The sequence below is a fragment of the Typopeltis vanoorti genome, chromosome 17 (genome assembly GCF_054136105.1).
Source record: "Typopeltis vanoorti isolate ZY-2024b chromosome 17, IOZ_Tvanoo_1.0, whole genome shotgun sequence".
Classification (NCBI taxonomy): Eukaryota; Metazoa; Arthropoda; class Arachnida; order Uropygi; family Thelyphonidae; genus Typopeltis; species Typopeltis vanoorti.
This window is the reverse complement of record NC_143565.1, coordinates 19,320,834-19,340,217: the sequence shown is the minus strand read 5'-3', so window position 1 is coordinate 19,340,217 and position 19,384 is coordinate 19,320,834. Positions and strand designations below refer to the sequence as shown.

Below are 19,384 nucleotides of genomic sequence, written 5' to 3'. Positions count from 1 at the left end.
TCATATTGAAAAGAATAACATGTAAGAAATTTTTAAAGCGAATGAAAGTTGAGCAGCTCTCAGATGTGAACTGTAGGCTAAAATACACAAAGATTATTGAAGAAAAAATGAATGAGTTTGAGAACAGGAACCCAACCATGGAGATTCAGTGGCAAGCCCTGAAGAAAACCCTGATTGATTCAACCAGAGAGGCATGTGGTGAGGTTGTCTGCAAGGATAGAAAAATCAGAACTGCATGGTGGACACAGGAAGTAAAAGAGGCAGTGAAGGAAAAGAAGAAAGCATATCAAAAATTCCTGGCAAATAAGTCAGCTTGTGCACTTAGAGAATACAGAGACAAATGTAAGAAAGCTAAACACTGTGTAAAATTAGCTAAACAAAAGTCATGGGAGAACTTTGGCAAGAACATAGAATATAAATATCAAGAATTATTATTTATTATTATTACGGGTATCTCCATGGAGTCAGCAGACTCATCGCGGGAGTCTGCTGACTCCATCAAACTAGCAAAACAATATCTGTCATATCTCTTCTTGAATACATTTACAGATGAAGAGCTCACAACTAAGTCAGGCAATGAATTCCACTCATTCACCACCCTCCAGGCAAAAACCTTGTTCTGACATCTTTTTTAATCACACTCTTCTTTAATTTCCAGAGATGACCTCTTGTTCTTCCATCACTATCACACAGCTGAAACATTCCCCTGTATCAATCCTATAAAAACCTTTCAGTAATTTGAATGTTTCTATCAGATCCCCTCTTCTTCGCCTATCAACCAATCTCTGCAATCCACAAGCTCTCAATCTATCAATGTAGGGAGCATTTTTTTATATCACTCACCAACTTGGTCACTCTTCTCTGAACCCTCTCCACAGCCTCCTCATCTCCAAGGAATCCAGGTGACCAGACCTGAGCACAGTAATTCAAATGTGGAAGTATCAATGATTTATAAAGGGGAATAATGACCTCTTTATCTCTGGATGTCAGTGTCTTCCTCAACAACCAAGTAATCCTATGTGCAATCTTGGACACCTTAGCAATGTGTCCTCTGAACTTCATCTCCCTATCTATCTGGTGGAAGAAGGTTGAAGAAGGTGGCAAAATATTCTGGAGGTTGTTGAAGAAGCTCAGAAATAGAGGAAAGTGTTGTAAAAGGAATTAAAGATGATAAAGGTGACATGAAAACAGGAGAAAAAGATATCCTTAAAGTATGGAGTAATTACTTCGAAAAATTGCTAAATGAAACAAGCAGTGATAGTACAGTGGTAAAAAACACTCAACAGGCATACAGTCAGGAATACATATCCATGCTTGAAGTAGAAAAAAGCCATCCAAGGCTTGTATATGGAAAGACAGCAGGAGTAGATATTCGATGAGAAATGCTTAAGTACGGTGGTATAAAAGTCTTACAGTGGCTGCACTGCATAGTTCAGAAGGCGTGGACAGAGGGACAAATTCCCGATGATCAGAGTAGAGCTCTCATAGTACCCATATATGTAAAAACGGAAATAAAACTGAATGTGAAAATTACCGAGCTATTTCCCTACTGTTCCTAGTAAGATTTATGCTAGTATACTCGAGAAACAGTTGTGAAGAATTGTGGAAGAAAAGCTTGGTGAATAACAAACTTGATTAAGGCCAAATAGAGGCTGTCAGAATCTGATCTTCACTTTACAACAAATAGTTGAGAAAGCATGGGAATATAACAAAGATCTGTATTTAAGTTTTGTCGATCTGGAAAAGGCATATAACAAAGTGCCAAGAGAGAAGCTATTTAATACGCTACAGTCATATGGTGTCAATGGGGCATTATAACAAGCAATACTTAGTCTTTATTTGAGTTGCAAGTCAGCAGTTAGAATTGAAGGAAGTACACGAAGATGGTGTAATGTTAAATCTGGTGTGAGACAAGGATGTACATTATCCCCTCTGTTATTTATTATCTGTATGTATCACATTATGAAAGAAAGTGGTATTAAACCTAATATCAGAACTGGAGATATTAATGTATGTTCTTTGCTTTATGCGGACGATGTTGTACTTCTAAATAAATCCGCTACAAGTTTGCAAGATTCTGCGACTAAATTGAATAACTGCTGCAATAGATATGGTATGAAGGTCAGCAATAAAAAGACAAAGACAATGAAAATAGGTACAATCATTGAAAATGTCAACTTTGTTGTGAACAGAGAACCTGTGGAACAAGTAGAACATTTCAGCTACTTAGGCACGATTTTTACTGAAGATGGTAAATTAAATACGGAAATAGACAACAGAATCAACAAAGCTGGTATGGTGGTATGGTAGGCAGTCAATTGAATAAATTCATATGGAATAAGAGAGAAATTAGTCAGAACACAAAATTAGCTGTATACAAGACAGTGTTCAAACCAGTTTTAACTTATGGATCTTAGAGCTGGGTGAGAAATAAAACACTTGACCAAAGACTAGAGACTGCAGATATGAGTCCTAAGAAAGATTAGAGGTGTGAACAGATGGCATCAATGGCAATATCATATTAAAAACAAGGATATTAGGAAAGAACTAGACATTGTCAGCATCCAGGAATGCGTTAACAGAGCTAATCTGAGGTGGTATGGTCACTTAAACAGAATGGGCGAGGAAAGATTAGCAAAACAAGTGTTCTCTGCCAGGTTGTCTGGAAACCGACCCAGAGGAAGACCAAGATATAGGTGGATTGATATGGTACAATGCGCCTTAGACGATAGAAATTGTTGTGTCCCAATTTATGATTTTTACTCTATCTAGTAATTTCCTCTTATCTATGTTCTTCTATTATCTATGCTCGAGATATCACCAAAATTTTTACTAATACTTAAGTTATTTCTCCCCTTAGTACCCCTAATATTTGTATTTATACTATGACTTTTGGGATATTTAGTTTGAGATATTATATACAAAAACAAGGAGAAAGAACTCAAATATGTCTGAAAGTGTAACTATGTTGCAGTCGTGACAGTATCTCGTTTCATGACACATTAATTTCCTGCGTGATTAGGTTCGTATTTTTCAAGTGGTGCATTGGACAGCAATTTCAGACAACTCTTTTATCATTGAACAAAGGTTTATTAAATTCCTTAACATGGTACAATTCAATTTTTGTGATTACTCAATTTAATGCTAAACTAAATACTTACAAACTAACATTAACTTATTACAAGTAATTAGGCTATGATCCTATAATGGGTATTACGATCATGCCGCCATAACAATTCAACACAAATTCATTTGACATGGACAAATAAGATTAATTCACACTATTTAACTATTCAAACTTAAGTAGATTAACTAAACCATTTACTGCACTAACACATAACTAGTATTACGATCATGCCGCCATATACATTCAATACGTAAATTCATTTGACATGGACAAATAAGATTAATTCACACTATTTAACTATTCAAACTTAAGTAGATTAACTAAATCTTTTTCTGCACTAACACACAACTATGACATTTTAATTTTCCTATACATTACAATAGACATGCAAAATTCTCAGGACACTTAATTATTCACATAACATTAACACTAGCCAGCTTACTTTTAATATATTCTGTCAGATACTCAAGTCCAAGTATAAATTTTCCTTGGTCACTTCAACAGTTCCGTATTAGAATAATGATACTTATTAAAGACAAATTTTAGTTAACATTAGATATATTTTACAGTACCTTTCTTTCTTGAGTTTTTCATATGGGCCTTTTTCTGATTGAACTAGCTTGGTATAATCTCTCCGATAATCTGCTACTCCTACGTTCCTTTTGGAGTTGAACTATGCTTACACGGTCTTAAACTTTCGTAATTCAGGACACACTTTGAATCATCTATATGACGGCTGTGCGACTCGCGACGTGGTTATCGATATCTTTATAGCTTTCCCTTTCTCGTGGTTGTCACTGAAGTTGAAACACAAAGAATATGTTTCCTTTTCTTTGACTACATGGCATTCTTCGCTTCTTACATAGGAAATCCGGAATCGAAATCCTGCTCACTTTTGTTTCCATGTTGTGACGACAGAGATATAACCCCAATCTCCACTCAGGAAAACCGCATGAAACCTATGTCACGGAGCTCGTAGAGAACTCCTCGGGAACAGAACCAAAACAAAAACCAAAAAACCTTGTGGGGGGGGTTTCCCAACCCTTTTATACTTGGTCTCCTAACGGCACCCTCTTTAACTTCTTTTCTCCGCCCCTACTTGTTTTTACTTCACCGACCAATTAGGGTGGCGTTTTTTTCTGCCAAACGTCCTTTGGTCGGCGAGCCAAACGATGTCTCAATCCGGGAATTGAATCTAAGCGATTTTCTGTTGTTGTTTTTCTTGTACTAGCCTCTAACTTAATCCTCTTTTCAAAATTTCTCTATGAATTCACTTAATATTTTAATCTCTAGCCTCTCACATACCATTTCTTATGACTAATCCTTTTCTGTCTTACTTAGATAAATTTTCTCTTTTATATCATATTACAACATTAATATATTCTTTCCTTTTGTTAGTTAGTTCAACCAAACACCTTTATTTTATATATATTTTATTGGATGCAAGAATATTTCCTTTTTCTTTTAAATAATTCATTTAAATTAGCTATTAGCCTTTATGCAGGGTTTTTAATTTATTTGCTCTTCATGTTACACCATGATAACTGAGAATTCTACATTCTTAAGATATCAGGTGTAACAAAATATAAGATCTGATAATGATAATATTGGAGTCTTGACAAGTAACAGACTGATTTGGAGGAAAACTGTAGATAGGAAGTTAGTAATGATGTAAATTTTTCATGTAGTGCTATTATATCCTGTACACCCCTTGAGGGTACATGTCAGGAATTTGATGATGATGATATACAATATGTCTATCTGGCTTGTGATGCAAGGAATTTTTGAGTTTTTTCCAACTGAATTAAGTTAATTGATCTCACACAGAGATTCCTTCAAATAAATCAAGCTTTTTATGTCTTGCATGTTTTCATAGACCAGTTTGCCTATTTTGCATCTATAGACAATAGCATGCTAGAAATACCAGCCCTTCTGAGTAGCCAATGAGTGGTTTGAATTAACATAAGCTAAAATGAAAAGATGACATGTTATCTTTCAATTTTGACATTTTTCAATGATTTTCTGATCATGCTGTAATAAAACTTTGCAGGTTTCTTTACTAGAAAATAACAAGAAATGTTATTTCTCCAATGATTATAATAGATGAGAATGAATTCATCTTTAAAAAGATTTACTATGAATTCAGCATGCAATACCTAGCAATTATTATAATAGCCAAATTAAGTTATCACAAGTAATCTACCAGAAACATGTTAACTATGTTATATTAGAAAACAGATTAATGAGATTCCAGTCATTGATACACGGAACTATATTTTGTTTTGATCCTATACCCCCACTGTTTCTTAAACTTTGCATGCCGGCATCCCCTTTTAAAATTTTGGTAATATCAGCATACATCCTCTCAGACAAAGGCAATTTTAGAAAAGTTATAATATTTCAACCAAACATGAATAATTATAAAGGTGTTTATTTGTAAAAAATTTGCATTATAATAAATTACAAACACATGAAACTTTTTTTAAAATATTACTTAAATACATTTTTAGTTATATGAATCCAATATACATACAGCAGGATCAAAAATTATGAAATTAAAATTGTCAATAAATGAAACAAATGAAATTCAGAATTAGTCAGGTCTGATTTTATATTTATTTTTAACCATAGATGGGATTCTATGTCAAAAAGATAGAAAAACCAGCAGATGCATGCATGAGTGATGAAACAGTCGCTGACGACCATCACAATTTAAGATACAAATGATTATGAAATTTAATGAAGAGTTCTGACTGTATAGTTTGAAGTATTCTGAATTTAAACTTTTAATACAAACAGTTCAAACCTTGCAGCTGGAATGCCATTGTGCTGTCAACCAGATGCAACTCTGACAGAGGTCCATCAATACATGCCAAGCGACACATTTTAGTTATCAATTTAGTTTTAATTTTTCAATAACTAAAAATCTAAAGTGCCTCATGCCCTCTGAACACCTTTTGCATACCTTCATGAGTACAGGAAAGTTTCCCCTGAAAGGTGTTCAGGGCAAACATTGCTATATCTGGAATTTGAGATATTTTATTTCCAAGTCCTGAGAATTTCCAGATTATACAATTTTGCTCAAGAAAATCATTTTAAAATATATTTATATTTTTAATATATATTTTTAAATATAACTTTTTAATATATGTAGTTTTTACAATCTCTTTAGTCTTCATTAATAATTTAAAGAACTCTTCATTAATAATTTAATGAAGAGTTCTGACTGTATAGTTTGAAGTATTCTGAATTTAAACTTTTAATACAAACAGTTCAAACCTTGCAGCTGGAATGCCATTGTGCTGTCAACCAGATGCAACTCTGACAGAGGTCCATCAATACATGCCAAGCGACACATTTTAGTTATCAATTTAGTTTTAATTTTTCAATAACTAAAAATCTAAAGTGCCTCATGCCCTCTGAACACCTTTTGCATACCTTCATGAGTACAGGAAAGTTTCCCCTGAAAGGTGTTCAGGGCAAACATTGCTATATCTGGAATTTGAGATATTTTATTTCCAAGTCCTGAGAATTTCCAGATTATACAATTTTGCTCAAGAAAATCATTTTAAAATATATTTATATTTTTAATATATATTTTTAAATATAACTTTTTAATATATGTAGTTTTTACAATCTCTTTAGTCTTTCTTTCTTATCTTCTGCCTCTACTATTTGCTTACTAAACAGATGTTCTATTTTCTGTTGTCTTCTGCAACAACTTCTACCTTCCATTCCTTTCTTTCCTCCTTTTTTACTCCACACCCCAAAATCTCCCTTTTCTTTTGAGACTTTTATCATATTTCCTGTCCTCGTGATCCTGTGATCTCTAAAGATAAATAGCTAGACAGCATCTTATGCATGTACCTGGATTTTGTTTAAGTATAAGCAGTACTGAAGACCACTATCCTTATTTTATGTAAGTTTTAGCACAATCCATGGAAAACTTAAAGGTAAGTTGAAAATTTGGAATTAGCATATTTTTTATTGTCTTAGCCTTATTATTGTTGTCCTTTTGCTGTTTTGTGTACTTGGGAGCCATTTTTGTAGGAATTCATGTGTGGAATTTCATGAGCCCTAAATATGAATTCTTATACATGGCTACTCAGTAATTCAGTTAAGCAGCATAATGGTTGACATGCCTTCTCTCTCTTCAAGAACTCACAGAAATCAAAAGAGTAGTTTGTTATGAAGTATGCTGAAAAATAAAATATTCTTGAAATTATGTGACAAACATTTAATCAGCCACTGAGTTTTTGACAGAAACATCTTCACTGTAGAACAAATAATTTAAAAACTGGAACAAATGCAATGCATAACACCAGAGTTAAATCTGATAATGATATAGGCATATATCATATAGCATCATTAAAACTTGCTATCAGAGTCTATGGACCAGAGAAAACAAGATGTGATATGAGATGAAAGAAAAAATGAATGATTTATTTCTCTTATGATTTAATTCAAGCAAAAGGGCCTCAACTTGATATAATCTTTCATACAGAAAATGACACTTGTAAATGACTAGAATTTTTCTAAGTCAAATGAGAATTGTTATATTAACGCTACTTTGAATCCTCACTATGGTCAGAGGTCTGGTATCATCAAAATTCTGAGTTTGCAGAACTTACTTCTCAGAAATTTGTCCTTATCCTCTATAGATGCCTCATTAAAAAAAAAAAAAATTATATGTTATAAAATAAACCTTTCTTTGTAATGGATATAGTAGTAAATTCATTAAAAATGTTACAAGCCTTTCCAGTCTGCTAAAAAAAAAATACACTACTTGTATATTCCTTTGTGTATGTGAAAGGTGCTTCAAAACAGACTTCTATGCCTTTTCAGTCAATCAACTTAATTTTCAGCACTTAAGTTGAAAGCAGTGACTTCAGCATACTAATAAAAGTGAAAGATCAGTTGTGTCTGCATTAAAGAATAAATATTACTTCTATTACTGTATCAAGGAGCTCAATATGCTCATGGTGAGCATGTCCTGTTTGTCAATCAAAGGATCAGTTGGATGAACACCAAAATTATCCACTAGTCCCAATTTCTGTTTGACAGGTGATACATAGAAAGCTGAAAGCATTTCTGTTGCTTCATTCCAGGATGAAACAACAGAAATTATGGCTGTCTTTTCCATTTACATTACAGAGTGAATAACCTCTTGAATTTCTAGAACTAACCTTTGCCAGCAACGAAAGTGGTTTCTGCAGTGCTGCTGATATAGGTAGTTTGCTAATTAAATCAGTTGTAAAGAATGAGGATCTTAATTACTAAGTTAATAAGCCGAAAGGCTATTTTACCGGCGAAAATGTTAATAGAAAGGGGGATGGTAAATCCCTTTATGTTTTTACAGCCGGGTACGAAACTCAGATCGAAATCCATAGAGTTTCATGCTGAAAAAACTATTCTTTCGTACCTTTGCTTGGAGTTGCCTTGGTGTTGTACTACCCAAGTGATCATTTACACTTGGGTCTGCCGATAGTTTTTTTGGCAAGAAATTCTATGGATATTGATCCGAGTTTCGTACCCGGCTGTAAAAACAAAGGGATTTACCATACCCCTTTCTATTAATGAGGATCTTAGTAAAAATTATATCAATGTCATTCATAGGCAAGTTTTTCTTGTGCATCTTTGATCCAAATGAACAGTGCATTCTCCATGTTTAACATTAGTTTATTGCATACATCAGCTGCATTTTTAGCAGTAAAAATTCAACAAGTTTGCACTGCCTCTCTGATCTCAGTTTCTTGTTTGCTTACTGTATGTTACTTTTGTCGATGCCAAACATGCAGCCTATGTGAGCCCTTCTCAACATTTATCTACAATTTGCATTTTCACATTCATCATCACTTTTAGGCTTTTATCCATCGCTAGATGCACTTCATTTAAAATCCATGGGTATTCACGTAACTACAGTAATTTATTAAGCACAAATGGGCTAATGCACATACACAAAGGACAAGCCATCCCCTAACAGAAACAATTAAAAAAAAAAAAAATTGGAACACCAACTCAGACATCTGCCTTCACCTACATTCAGTGCCCTTGCTCTTTACAGGTCAACTAATGGATACAAAGCAAGACCAAGAAAACAGTTTCAGCAATATATAAGCAAACTTCTTTTTGAAGATGAGGCTTATGAACCAACCTGACATTTACCATATGGCACAGAACAGAGCAACTTGGCTCACTTTCATTTAAGAGACTTGACTTTATCTCCACAAGTTTTGGTTATATGAATATCTCTCTATGATGATAACTGATAATAAGCAATTAAGATTTATCAGTTGTTACTTACGCAATGAATCACCATCATCCCAATAAAGCTGTCCTGATGCTTCGCCATTTCTGTCTGGATAAACGAAAAGACCAAACGGATTTTTCCGCCTAGAAAAAAAAAAAAGGCAAATATATATAAAAAAAATGCACTGATGTATATTAGATACAATTCATTAAAAAACTATGGAGATTCCATACTAATACAAACTAATTAGAAGCTAAGTAGAAGCAAATCTAATGTGGATACTCATAAAATGCACTGCTATTTGAATGAAACGAAAGAGCTAAAAAAAATATAGTATGAAACTGGTAATAGGTATCAACCAGAGATGTAATAATCAAATAAAAATAAGTGAAACATATGAGTGTTATTTCTTAAATTTAATTATTTCAAATTATTTGAACTGTTTCATTATTTCGAATTTTCTCAATATCTGTGTTCAAATAATTCAAACAAATTCATTCACTCTCATATTCACATATTCTATCTTCACATGCTAAAGTACTTTATCTCAAAAATACTCAACTTGCTTTTCAATGGCTTGACAAAACGATTTTCAATTGGTGTGCTGGGGGAGTTTGGGGCAGGGTTGAAAAGAAGTGGTAAGAAAATATAAATTTTAGAAGTGCTATATATTTTTCATAAAAGACCAATAAGAATGAAAACAATAACCACTTGATAAAAAAAAAGTTATCATCGTCATCCTGATATGTACCAACAACGGTTGTTCAAGCTATGGTAAAGCATTACATGACTAAGTTATAAATATTAATAATCTCTAATCAACAATTTTCCTCCAAATCAATCAATTACTAAGCACTCCAATATTGTCATATCTAACATTTTGTGCTACTAAGGCACTTCTGACTGAATCAATCCACCAAGACCTTGGACTTCCTATGGATCTCTTTCCTGCTATCTCGGAATCAAACACCTGTTTTGTTAACCTTTCCTCACCCATTCTATTTAAAGTGGTCATACTACCTTAGATTAGCTCTGCTGACACATTCTTGAATACTAATAATGTCAAGTTCCATTCTAATATCTTCATTTTTAACATGATTCTGCCTTTGATGGCATCATTTTTCCCCTAATTTTTCTCAGAACCCTCATATCTGCAGTCTCTTTAATCAAGTGTTTTGTTTCTAACCAAACATTTCAAATTTTTGATGGATTTTTTTCTACCTCAAGTAGTGATATGCACTCCTCTTTGCATTCCTCTTGATTAATGATTCATCCCTTACCAACTCACTCCAACTATTCTTGCATAGACATTTAGTTTCCACAGCATGTATCTGCTATAAATATTTACATGGTAAGTGTTCAGAACTAGCATCAATTTCTCCTCTCTCTTTACCAAATCCAATGCATGCAGCTGCCACTCCTTCAGAGTCCAACTTCAAATCCATAGAACAGGTTTCTCTTCCTCCTCTCTCATTCCTGCTGCTATACTCTGGAACAGCCTCTCCTCCTAGGTGTTTCCGAAGGAACACAATGCACAGGTCTTCAAAATCTAATGTGAACAAGTTCCTTCATTCTCAAATCTCTTCTCATCCACAGTAGTCACATACTGTAGTTTGACCAAATGATCTCTTGTGTATAGATCCAACATACAAAAAATACACTAACTGCCTACAAGTTCCAATCAAAGCACACTGCTTAAGAAAATTCACTACAGCAAATTATCCACTGTAACACAATATTCATGCATTTCCTATGAGTTTACCATAGAGTCATACATGAACAAATAGCTTATAATTTCTATGTCGTCAAATTCCTGATATGTACCCTTAAGGCTGTAAAGGATACAATACTACCTGATTAAGTTTACATTATTACTAGCTTCCTATCAACAATTTTCCTCCAAATTAGTCATTTGTCATGACTACAATATTGCCAGATCTTACACTTCAGTCTTATAAAGCACTTCTAACTGCATCAATTCAGCTACATCTTGATCAACCTTTGGGTCTTTTCTTGACTCAAATATCTGTTTTGCTAATATTTTTTTTCCATTCTGTTTAAATGACCATATGACATATGATTGCCAAGGATCCCCATTCACATATTCCTGATTGCTAATAATGTCAAGTGACTGTCTACATAAAATCTTCATTTTTCACATGCAATTCATTACTCCTGTCACCTGTCCACTCCTCTTATTGTTCTCAGAATTCTGGTATCTATGGTAAAATGTCAAAGTTGGTTTCATTTTAGACAAATTATGAACTTTACAACCGTGTTTAGAAATAATAATTTTAATTTCCCGACGTTTCAACCTTCATATTAAGATCATCATATGGAGTACAGACATACACATGTATACAGAGACAAGCTATATTACATTTCACACAGTATGCTAAAGAGACAATGATTTTATCAACAGTTATTCTACTGGCCTGACATCTAGTGAAAAATTAGATTAAATTGAATTAAAATAAATGAAATAAAATAAAATAACTACATCAAAGCTATATTCTATTTAAGACAGATAGCATTGGAGAAAAGTTTTTTCCTATAGATAGTTTTATTACAGCAAAAATAATGTCCTAATTTAACATGAGAATTGTTATATTAGATTTAAGATCCAGGATTATCTATAGTCCTATTTATAATTAACTCTTAGGGAGAAAGAGTATGTGGGTAGAATATGTGCCTTCCATATTCTCGGGATTTTTAGAACATCGTTATTGTTAAGATTAGGGTGGTTGATAAGAATTTCACAGGTCTCCTTAAATTTATATTCATACCACGTTTTGGTGCGATGTAAACAATAGGTGCTTTTCCAGTCAATTCTGTGTAAACTATTCAGGGTATGATCAGACAGACCAGTTATTAAATTTAATGTGCCATTTATGTTCCTTTTGTCTGAGAGGAATTGTGCGTCCTGTTTCTCCTATATAGAGCAAATGACAGGTGCAGTGAATACAGTATACTCCGTGGTGGGCCAGTAGATCCTTGAATTAGTTGAGTAAATTTTTTAATTTTGCAAGAGGTTTAAAGATGGCTTTAAGGTTGTATTTCTGTAGTATTCTGTTTATTTTATCTGATATCCCTTTAATGTATGGAATGGTTACAGTTTTATTGTAGTCTATTTATTTTTGTTTTTAAGTGAGGGCTTGTGAAGAATTTTGTTGATAGTATTTTGGCTGTAGCCATTTTTTTGAGGAAGGTATTGCTGATAACTTTTAATTCATCTTTTAGTACTTGTTCACTGGAGCAAATCTTCAAAGGCCTGTTTTTTAGTGTGTTAATGACACCTAGTTTATGTGTTTGGTGGTGGTAGGAGTTTATGTGTATATATTGGCCAGTATCCATAAGTAAACAGTTAAGGAAAGACGTATGACAAGTGTGTCTAGAAACGGAAGTGTGTTCTGCTTTTCAATCTCAATTGTGAATTGTATGCATTTGTGTTGTTTGTTTAGGTGGCTGAGGAAAGTGTCTAATGTGTCTAAAAAAATGGCTACAGCCAAAATGATCACCGTGTAACACTAAAGGAAAGGATTCTGATAATTCATGGAGATCTGATGCACAAGCGATGCAATCACTACAGTAAATTGAAGATGCATGTTTCTGTTTTGATTAACTGACTGGCATTTTTAAAACATTGTAGAGACAGCAATCTTATTCCAAATTATATCAAACTGAAATGAAAATTCACCTCGACGAAGGCACTATGAATATACCATCATATGGAAAAGGAGTTGCTCAAAGAACAGATCCAGGCTACTCGAAAAAACTTGGCTTTTGCTCAAAGCCAGGTCCAGAATTTAAAATCTGAACTTTCAAGTTGTTTGAATCCAGATATTTGGAATATCCTTGAGAGGATTATGGACAACTTGGCCATATCCTTGAAACAAAGAAAGCAAAACTCATATCCAAATTTCTTCGACTTAAAGATCGACAATATCCTGAAAGCCAACGGACATATTTGAATTTCTCCGCAGTGAACAAAAACTGCCAACCACAAGCCTGTGATACCAGAAACAAGGGACCAGAGGAGCCACCAATTGCCTTCAGCAAACAGTAACGTGATCAACCTATCTAACCAAGCCCCGAACAATGATGAACTCTTGCTACTCAGCAAAGGTTTAAACTTTGCCATTGCACCCGAGATAATTAACATACTTGATTTTATTTACCATAGTGAAAGAAGCACAAGATTTCTCCCAACCACCATAGCAGAAAAAAACATTTGGAAACTCAAAATTTTAAATTAAATTATAAGAAAATAATAACTAGCAACCTAATGAAATCCGAATTAGCAGCAGTGAAATCGCTAAAATTAAATCCAGACCTTGTAATTACTAGAGCTGTAATACAACTCGATAAAGGCAGTGCCACAGTTATTTTAAATAGAACATATTTGGAAAAAATGAATCTAATAGTCTCAGACAACAGCTTTTTAACTATAACTCAACCAACCGAATAAAACAGAAAAGCTACTTAAATCAGTCACTACTTGGCCCGAAGATACAGTTAAAAAACATTACTTCTGCACTATGCTTGTTCCCTGAGAATTTACGGTTTACCAAAGATTCACAAACAGAACGTACGGTCCTGGCGATAGTTCAAGGTACAGACAGCCCAATTACAACATAGCCAAGAAACTAGCATCAACACTTGAGTTGGCAGGTCATTCCCCCTCCTATTAAAGACACACAACACTTTGTAAACAAAATCAAAGATCACCTTTTTCCACATCACAGTGGAAAAAGGTGATCTATTAGTCAGTTTTGATGTCTCTGCCCTCTTCACAAATGTCCCAATCAATGACACAATCCTCCTATTACAGGACAAATTCCCTCCTGATATCACAGTGCTCTTTGCACATGTACTATGTTTTGGCTATTTTGTGTAGCAAAACTTTCTACCTGTGCTTTCACCATTGCCTCCCCACCCCAACTGCTAACTTACATGGAATATTTTGAGCAACGTGCTCTAGATTCCTCTCCTTTAAAACCCAAAGTCTGGCTTAGATACGTTGACAAGAAACAAAAACATACAATAAACAATTGAGATTGAAAAGCAGAACACATGTCCATTTCTAGATACACTTGTCACATGTCTTCCTTCTGGCAGTCTTTCCTTCACTGTTTACCATGGAAACCGACACATACTGGCCAATATATACACATAAACTCCTACCACCACCAAACAAAAACTAGGTATCATTGACACACTAAAAAAACAGGGCTTTGAAGATTTGCTCCAATGAACAAGCACTTAAAGATGAATTAACACACTTCTGTTTCTAGATACACTTGTCACATGTCTTCCTTCTGGAAGTCTTTCCTTTACTGTTTACCATAGAAACTGACACATACTGGCCAATATATACACAAACTCCTACCACCACCACCACCACCAAACACAAAAACTAGGTAACTGGTAATTAGTTTACGGAATTAACAACGCAAGTTGGCATCCCTTATCCGCTCTACCAAAGACCAACCACTTCCCCTAGACCTACCTGGTGTATACCAGGTCCCTTGCAGCTGCAAATTGTCCTACTTTGGCCACACAGGCAGAACAACAAATATCAGGATTTCAGAACACAAAGACTACATCCGGTTTCACCAATACAGCCGCTCTGGGCTGGCAGACCATGCCTTAGATACCCACCATAGAATTCGTTGGAAGAAAACAAAAATAATACACCGCAGCAAGTTTAAATACGAAAGATCATTAAAGGAATCTTCATCAGCTCTAAAAAACGTTCCTAACCTCAACAAATTTGGGTGAAACTACCCCAAATTTGGGAGACTTACATTAGGAGAACTTCAGCCCAACTGCCAAGACAACCAAATTAGCCCACCAGAGGGCACCACTAGGACTTTAGGAACAATATCAGTTTCTTGCTTTCTTCCTCATTTGCTTTTGTTAGTGCCTGCGTGCACATACCATATCTTTATGTTCCTGAAGATGGCAACGTGACGTTGCCGAAATATAGAAGTTATTCATTAAAGTCATCTTTAATTAATATACTTTATATGCGTTGTTAATTCCATAAACTAATTACCAGTTATGTATGACCAATGTATAAGCCTTGCTACTAGAACAAAAACTAGGTGTCATTAACACACTAAAAAACAGGCCTTTGAAGATTTCCTCCAATGAACAAGCACTTAAAGATGAATTAAAAGCTATCAGCAATACCTTCCTAAAAAATGGCTACAGCCAAATTACCATCAACAAAATTCTTCACAAGACCTCACTTAAAAACAAAAATAAACTAGACTATAATAAAACTGTAGCCAGTCCATACATTAAAGAGAAATCAGATAAAATAAACAGAATACTATAGAAATACAACCTTAAAGCCACCTTTAAACCTCCTGCAAAATTAAAAAACTTACTCAACTAATCCAAGGATCCACTTCCTTTGTTGGCCCACCACCTGTAATTAGCTCTATCTAGGAGAAACAGGATGCACAATTCCTATCAGACAAAAGGAACATAAATGGCACATTAAATTTAATAACTATGGTGAAGCTGGAATGTTTGATCATGCCCTGAATACTTTACATAGAATTGACTGGAAAAGTACCTGTTGTTTACATCACACCAAAACATAGTATGAATGTAAATTTAAGGAGGCCTGTGAAATTCTTATCAACCACCCTAATCTTAACAATAATGATGGTCTAAAAATCCCAAGAATGTGGAAGGCACATATTCTACCCACATAACCTTTCTCCCTAAGAGTTAATTATAAATAGGACTATAGGTAATTCAGCATCTTAAATCTAATATAACAATTCTCACGTTAAATTAGGACATTGTGTTTGCTGTAATCAAACTATTTATAGGAAAAAACGTTTCCCCAATGCTGTCTTAAATAGAATATAGTTTTGATGTAGTTATTTTATTTTATTTCATTTATTTTAATTCAATTTAATCTAATTTTTCACTAGATGTCAGGCCAGTAGAAGAACCCATAATGAAATCATTGGCTCTTTAGCATAACGTGTGAAATTAATATAGCTTGTCTCTGTATATATGTGTATACTCCAGATGATCTTAATATGAAGGTCAAAATGTCGGAAAATTAAAATTATTTCTAACACAGTTGTAGAGTCCATAATTTGTCTAAAAAATGAATGCTGATCACCGTATAACATTAAAGGAAAGGATCAAAATTGGTTTAAAACTGTCTTGTATACCACTAAAACTTAGCTGATTTCTTTCTTATACCATATAAATTTATTCAACTGTTTCTCACTGTTGGTTAGAGATGGAGAGTATTTTTTACTTTTTTTTTTTGTGCATGCAATCCTCCCATTTGTACCATTAACAAATTACTTCCTTGATTTCAAGTGGCACACAGATTGGTATATTAAGATATCACATGTAATCACCATCTTGACTTCTAAATTAATCTATTCACCAAGTAAGATAGTGAGTCTTTTCAGACATCATTATAACCAAAAGAAAATATCTTTAATTTATGAATAAATACACCAATATATTCTTCCAACACAGAAAAACATCATATATAATTGAAAGGAGGCTGTGTTGCTATGCTAACAGTTTTTATCCATTATGGACAAAACTTCTAAAATTTTAGTTACTTGCTTCCCACAGAACTCTTTCTTGAATTCATACAGGAGGAACTAATACAGAAATTGCTTCTTATTTAAGAGCAACATAAATCATTTAAATTCTTCCTGCATCTCAAAATTACAGAATACTAAATTTAGAGAACTAAATTAATACTAAATTACAGAATACTAAAAAAAAGTATCTCTTCTTCATTTAAAACATTTCAGTATCACTTGCCATATGAAATTTATAGCAGTCATCATTGAATAAACTGCTAAAATTATATCAACAATTTCAAATCACTTTAGAATGAATTTAATTTTTATGAGTCTCAAGCATATGTCATTGAAGAAATAACTAAAACCATATCAAGAGCTTGAAATTACTCTACAAACAATATTAAATAATATAATATATATATATATATATATATATATATATATATAATATATATATAAATAAAGGATTCTCTCTCTATGTTTAACCTTTTTCTTAATGTTAATTTCTGTTCAATCTTCATACATTGAAGTTACAGGAGCCACAACAATACTTTCTTTCATTCTCTTTTCCTCCTTCTAAACAGAAATACAGCAAAGTGACTTCCATTTCAGTCCATCATTGTATGCGACTATTATTTCAGTGTTTGTTTGAAAAGCTAACAAAGTCCTGCTCATAGTAGAGAAAAGTTATTAATAATTTTGTTAAAAAACAAGTAGAGTTTATAAAATTTCTTACTTAAATTAAGGGGATATTAAATCCCACATAGTTTTAAAACCGAATAAGAAACTCAAAGATTGGAATCAAAGAGTTTCTTGCCGAATATAGTAAACTATAAAGTATCGGCGACACTAGCGTTAGGAAATGCAAGTGATCCTAGTACGTAGTACAATACCGGGCAACTCGTTGCAAAGGTGGGGGAGTTCAGATCGCTATTCTTAGGTATTTTCCATAATGTAAAAACACATTTCCTAGGAAATGTATGCTGTTATTACATTATGGAGGGAGGTCACTACCCAGACCGGTTTCAGCCTTTTTTGAGGCTTCATCAGTGAGTAGCTAGACCTAATACCAAAGTGTATAGCGAAAAGAACTTATATACTCTGCGAACGAGTTATCCAAACAGGTGCAACCATTAAGTTACTTAAATATAAAGAGCTAATAAGCTTCATTTCGGCAATGAAAACATTACTTAAATTAAGGGGATATTAAATCCCACATAGTTTTAAAACAGAATAAGAAACTCAAAGATTGGAATCAGAGAGTTTCTTGCCGAATATAGTAAACTATAAAGTATCGGCGACACTAGCGTTAGCAAATGCAAGTGATCCTAGTACGTAGTACTAGGATCTTCTTTAGGAAACTTCTTTTCACTATACACTTTGGTATTAGGTCTAGCTACTCACTGATGAAGCCTCAAAAAAGGCTGAAACCGGTCTGGGTAGTGACCTCCCTCCATAATGTAATAACAGCATACAGTTCCTAGGAAATGTGTTTTTACATTATGGAAAATACCTAAGAATAGCGATCTGAACTCCCCCACCTTTGCAACGAGTTGCCCGGTATTGTACTACGTACTAGGATCACTTGCATTTGCTAACGCTAGTGTCGCCGATACTTTATAGTTTACTATATTCGGCAAGAAACTCTCTGATTCCAATCTTTGAGTTTCTTATTAGGTTTTAAAACTATGTGGGATTTAATATCCCCTTAATTTAAGTAATGTTTTCATTGCCGAAATGAAGCTTATTAGCTCTTTATATTTAAGTAAAATTTCTTAATTTCACAATTTTTAAGCACCGAGGTAAATTCATTTAATCACTTCCAAAATGTAACTATAGTGGCAACTTTGATATAACTGCCGCCCTGGTTGGCCAAGTGGTCAGCATATCTGCTTTCTAGCCAAAAGGCTGCGGGTTCGGATCCTGCCATGGGCATGGATAATTGTGAAAATACTAGTGGTGGTCGGCGGTAGATGGCGTTGGTGTAGATAATCAAGGTAGTTGCAGTTGGTGGAGTGGGTGCCCTCCCTCGATGAGTCTTTGGACTCCCTGGAGGTGTTATGTAATAATAATAAGTAACAGACAGCATACAAAAAAATTTAGCAAACTATATGTACAGATTTATTTTCTAAACTTCTCATCTTAATAATTTCATTTATACTTAAGGAAGAGTTCAGTGGAAAAAAATTAAAATCTGTAAACATTTTGCTCACGACATAAAAAGAAACAAATGTTTAAATAACTTTATTAAGTAGCATTTTATAGTAAATTTTATAAAATAATATTTTTAATGACTTATAATTTATAATAAACTTCTGAAAGTTTTATTTTTTTGTGTTTAATTTGTGGGATATCTGAATTTCAATAGAGATAACCTTACACCACACATCAGTTTCTATTATTTATTTCCATATTTTATTTGCCATC

At 33.7% G+C, this 19,384-nt stretch overlaps 1 protein-coding gene across 1 annotated transcript in view; it reads right to left on the bottom strand.

Moving 5' to 3' along the window:
- Positions 1-19,384, bottom strand: part of LOC150097205 (lysosomal alpha-glucosidase-like) — a 228,191-nt gene that overhangs the window by 51,866 nt on the left and 156,941 nt on the right. Inside the window, exon 15 of the mRNA XM_090407621.1 lies at positions 9,432-9,520. Within this exon, the coding sequence (XP_090263747.1) occupies positions 9,432-9,520 (89 nt within the window). The remainder of the gene's footprint in view (positions 1-9,431; positions 9,521-19,384) is intronic.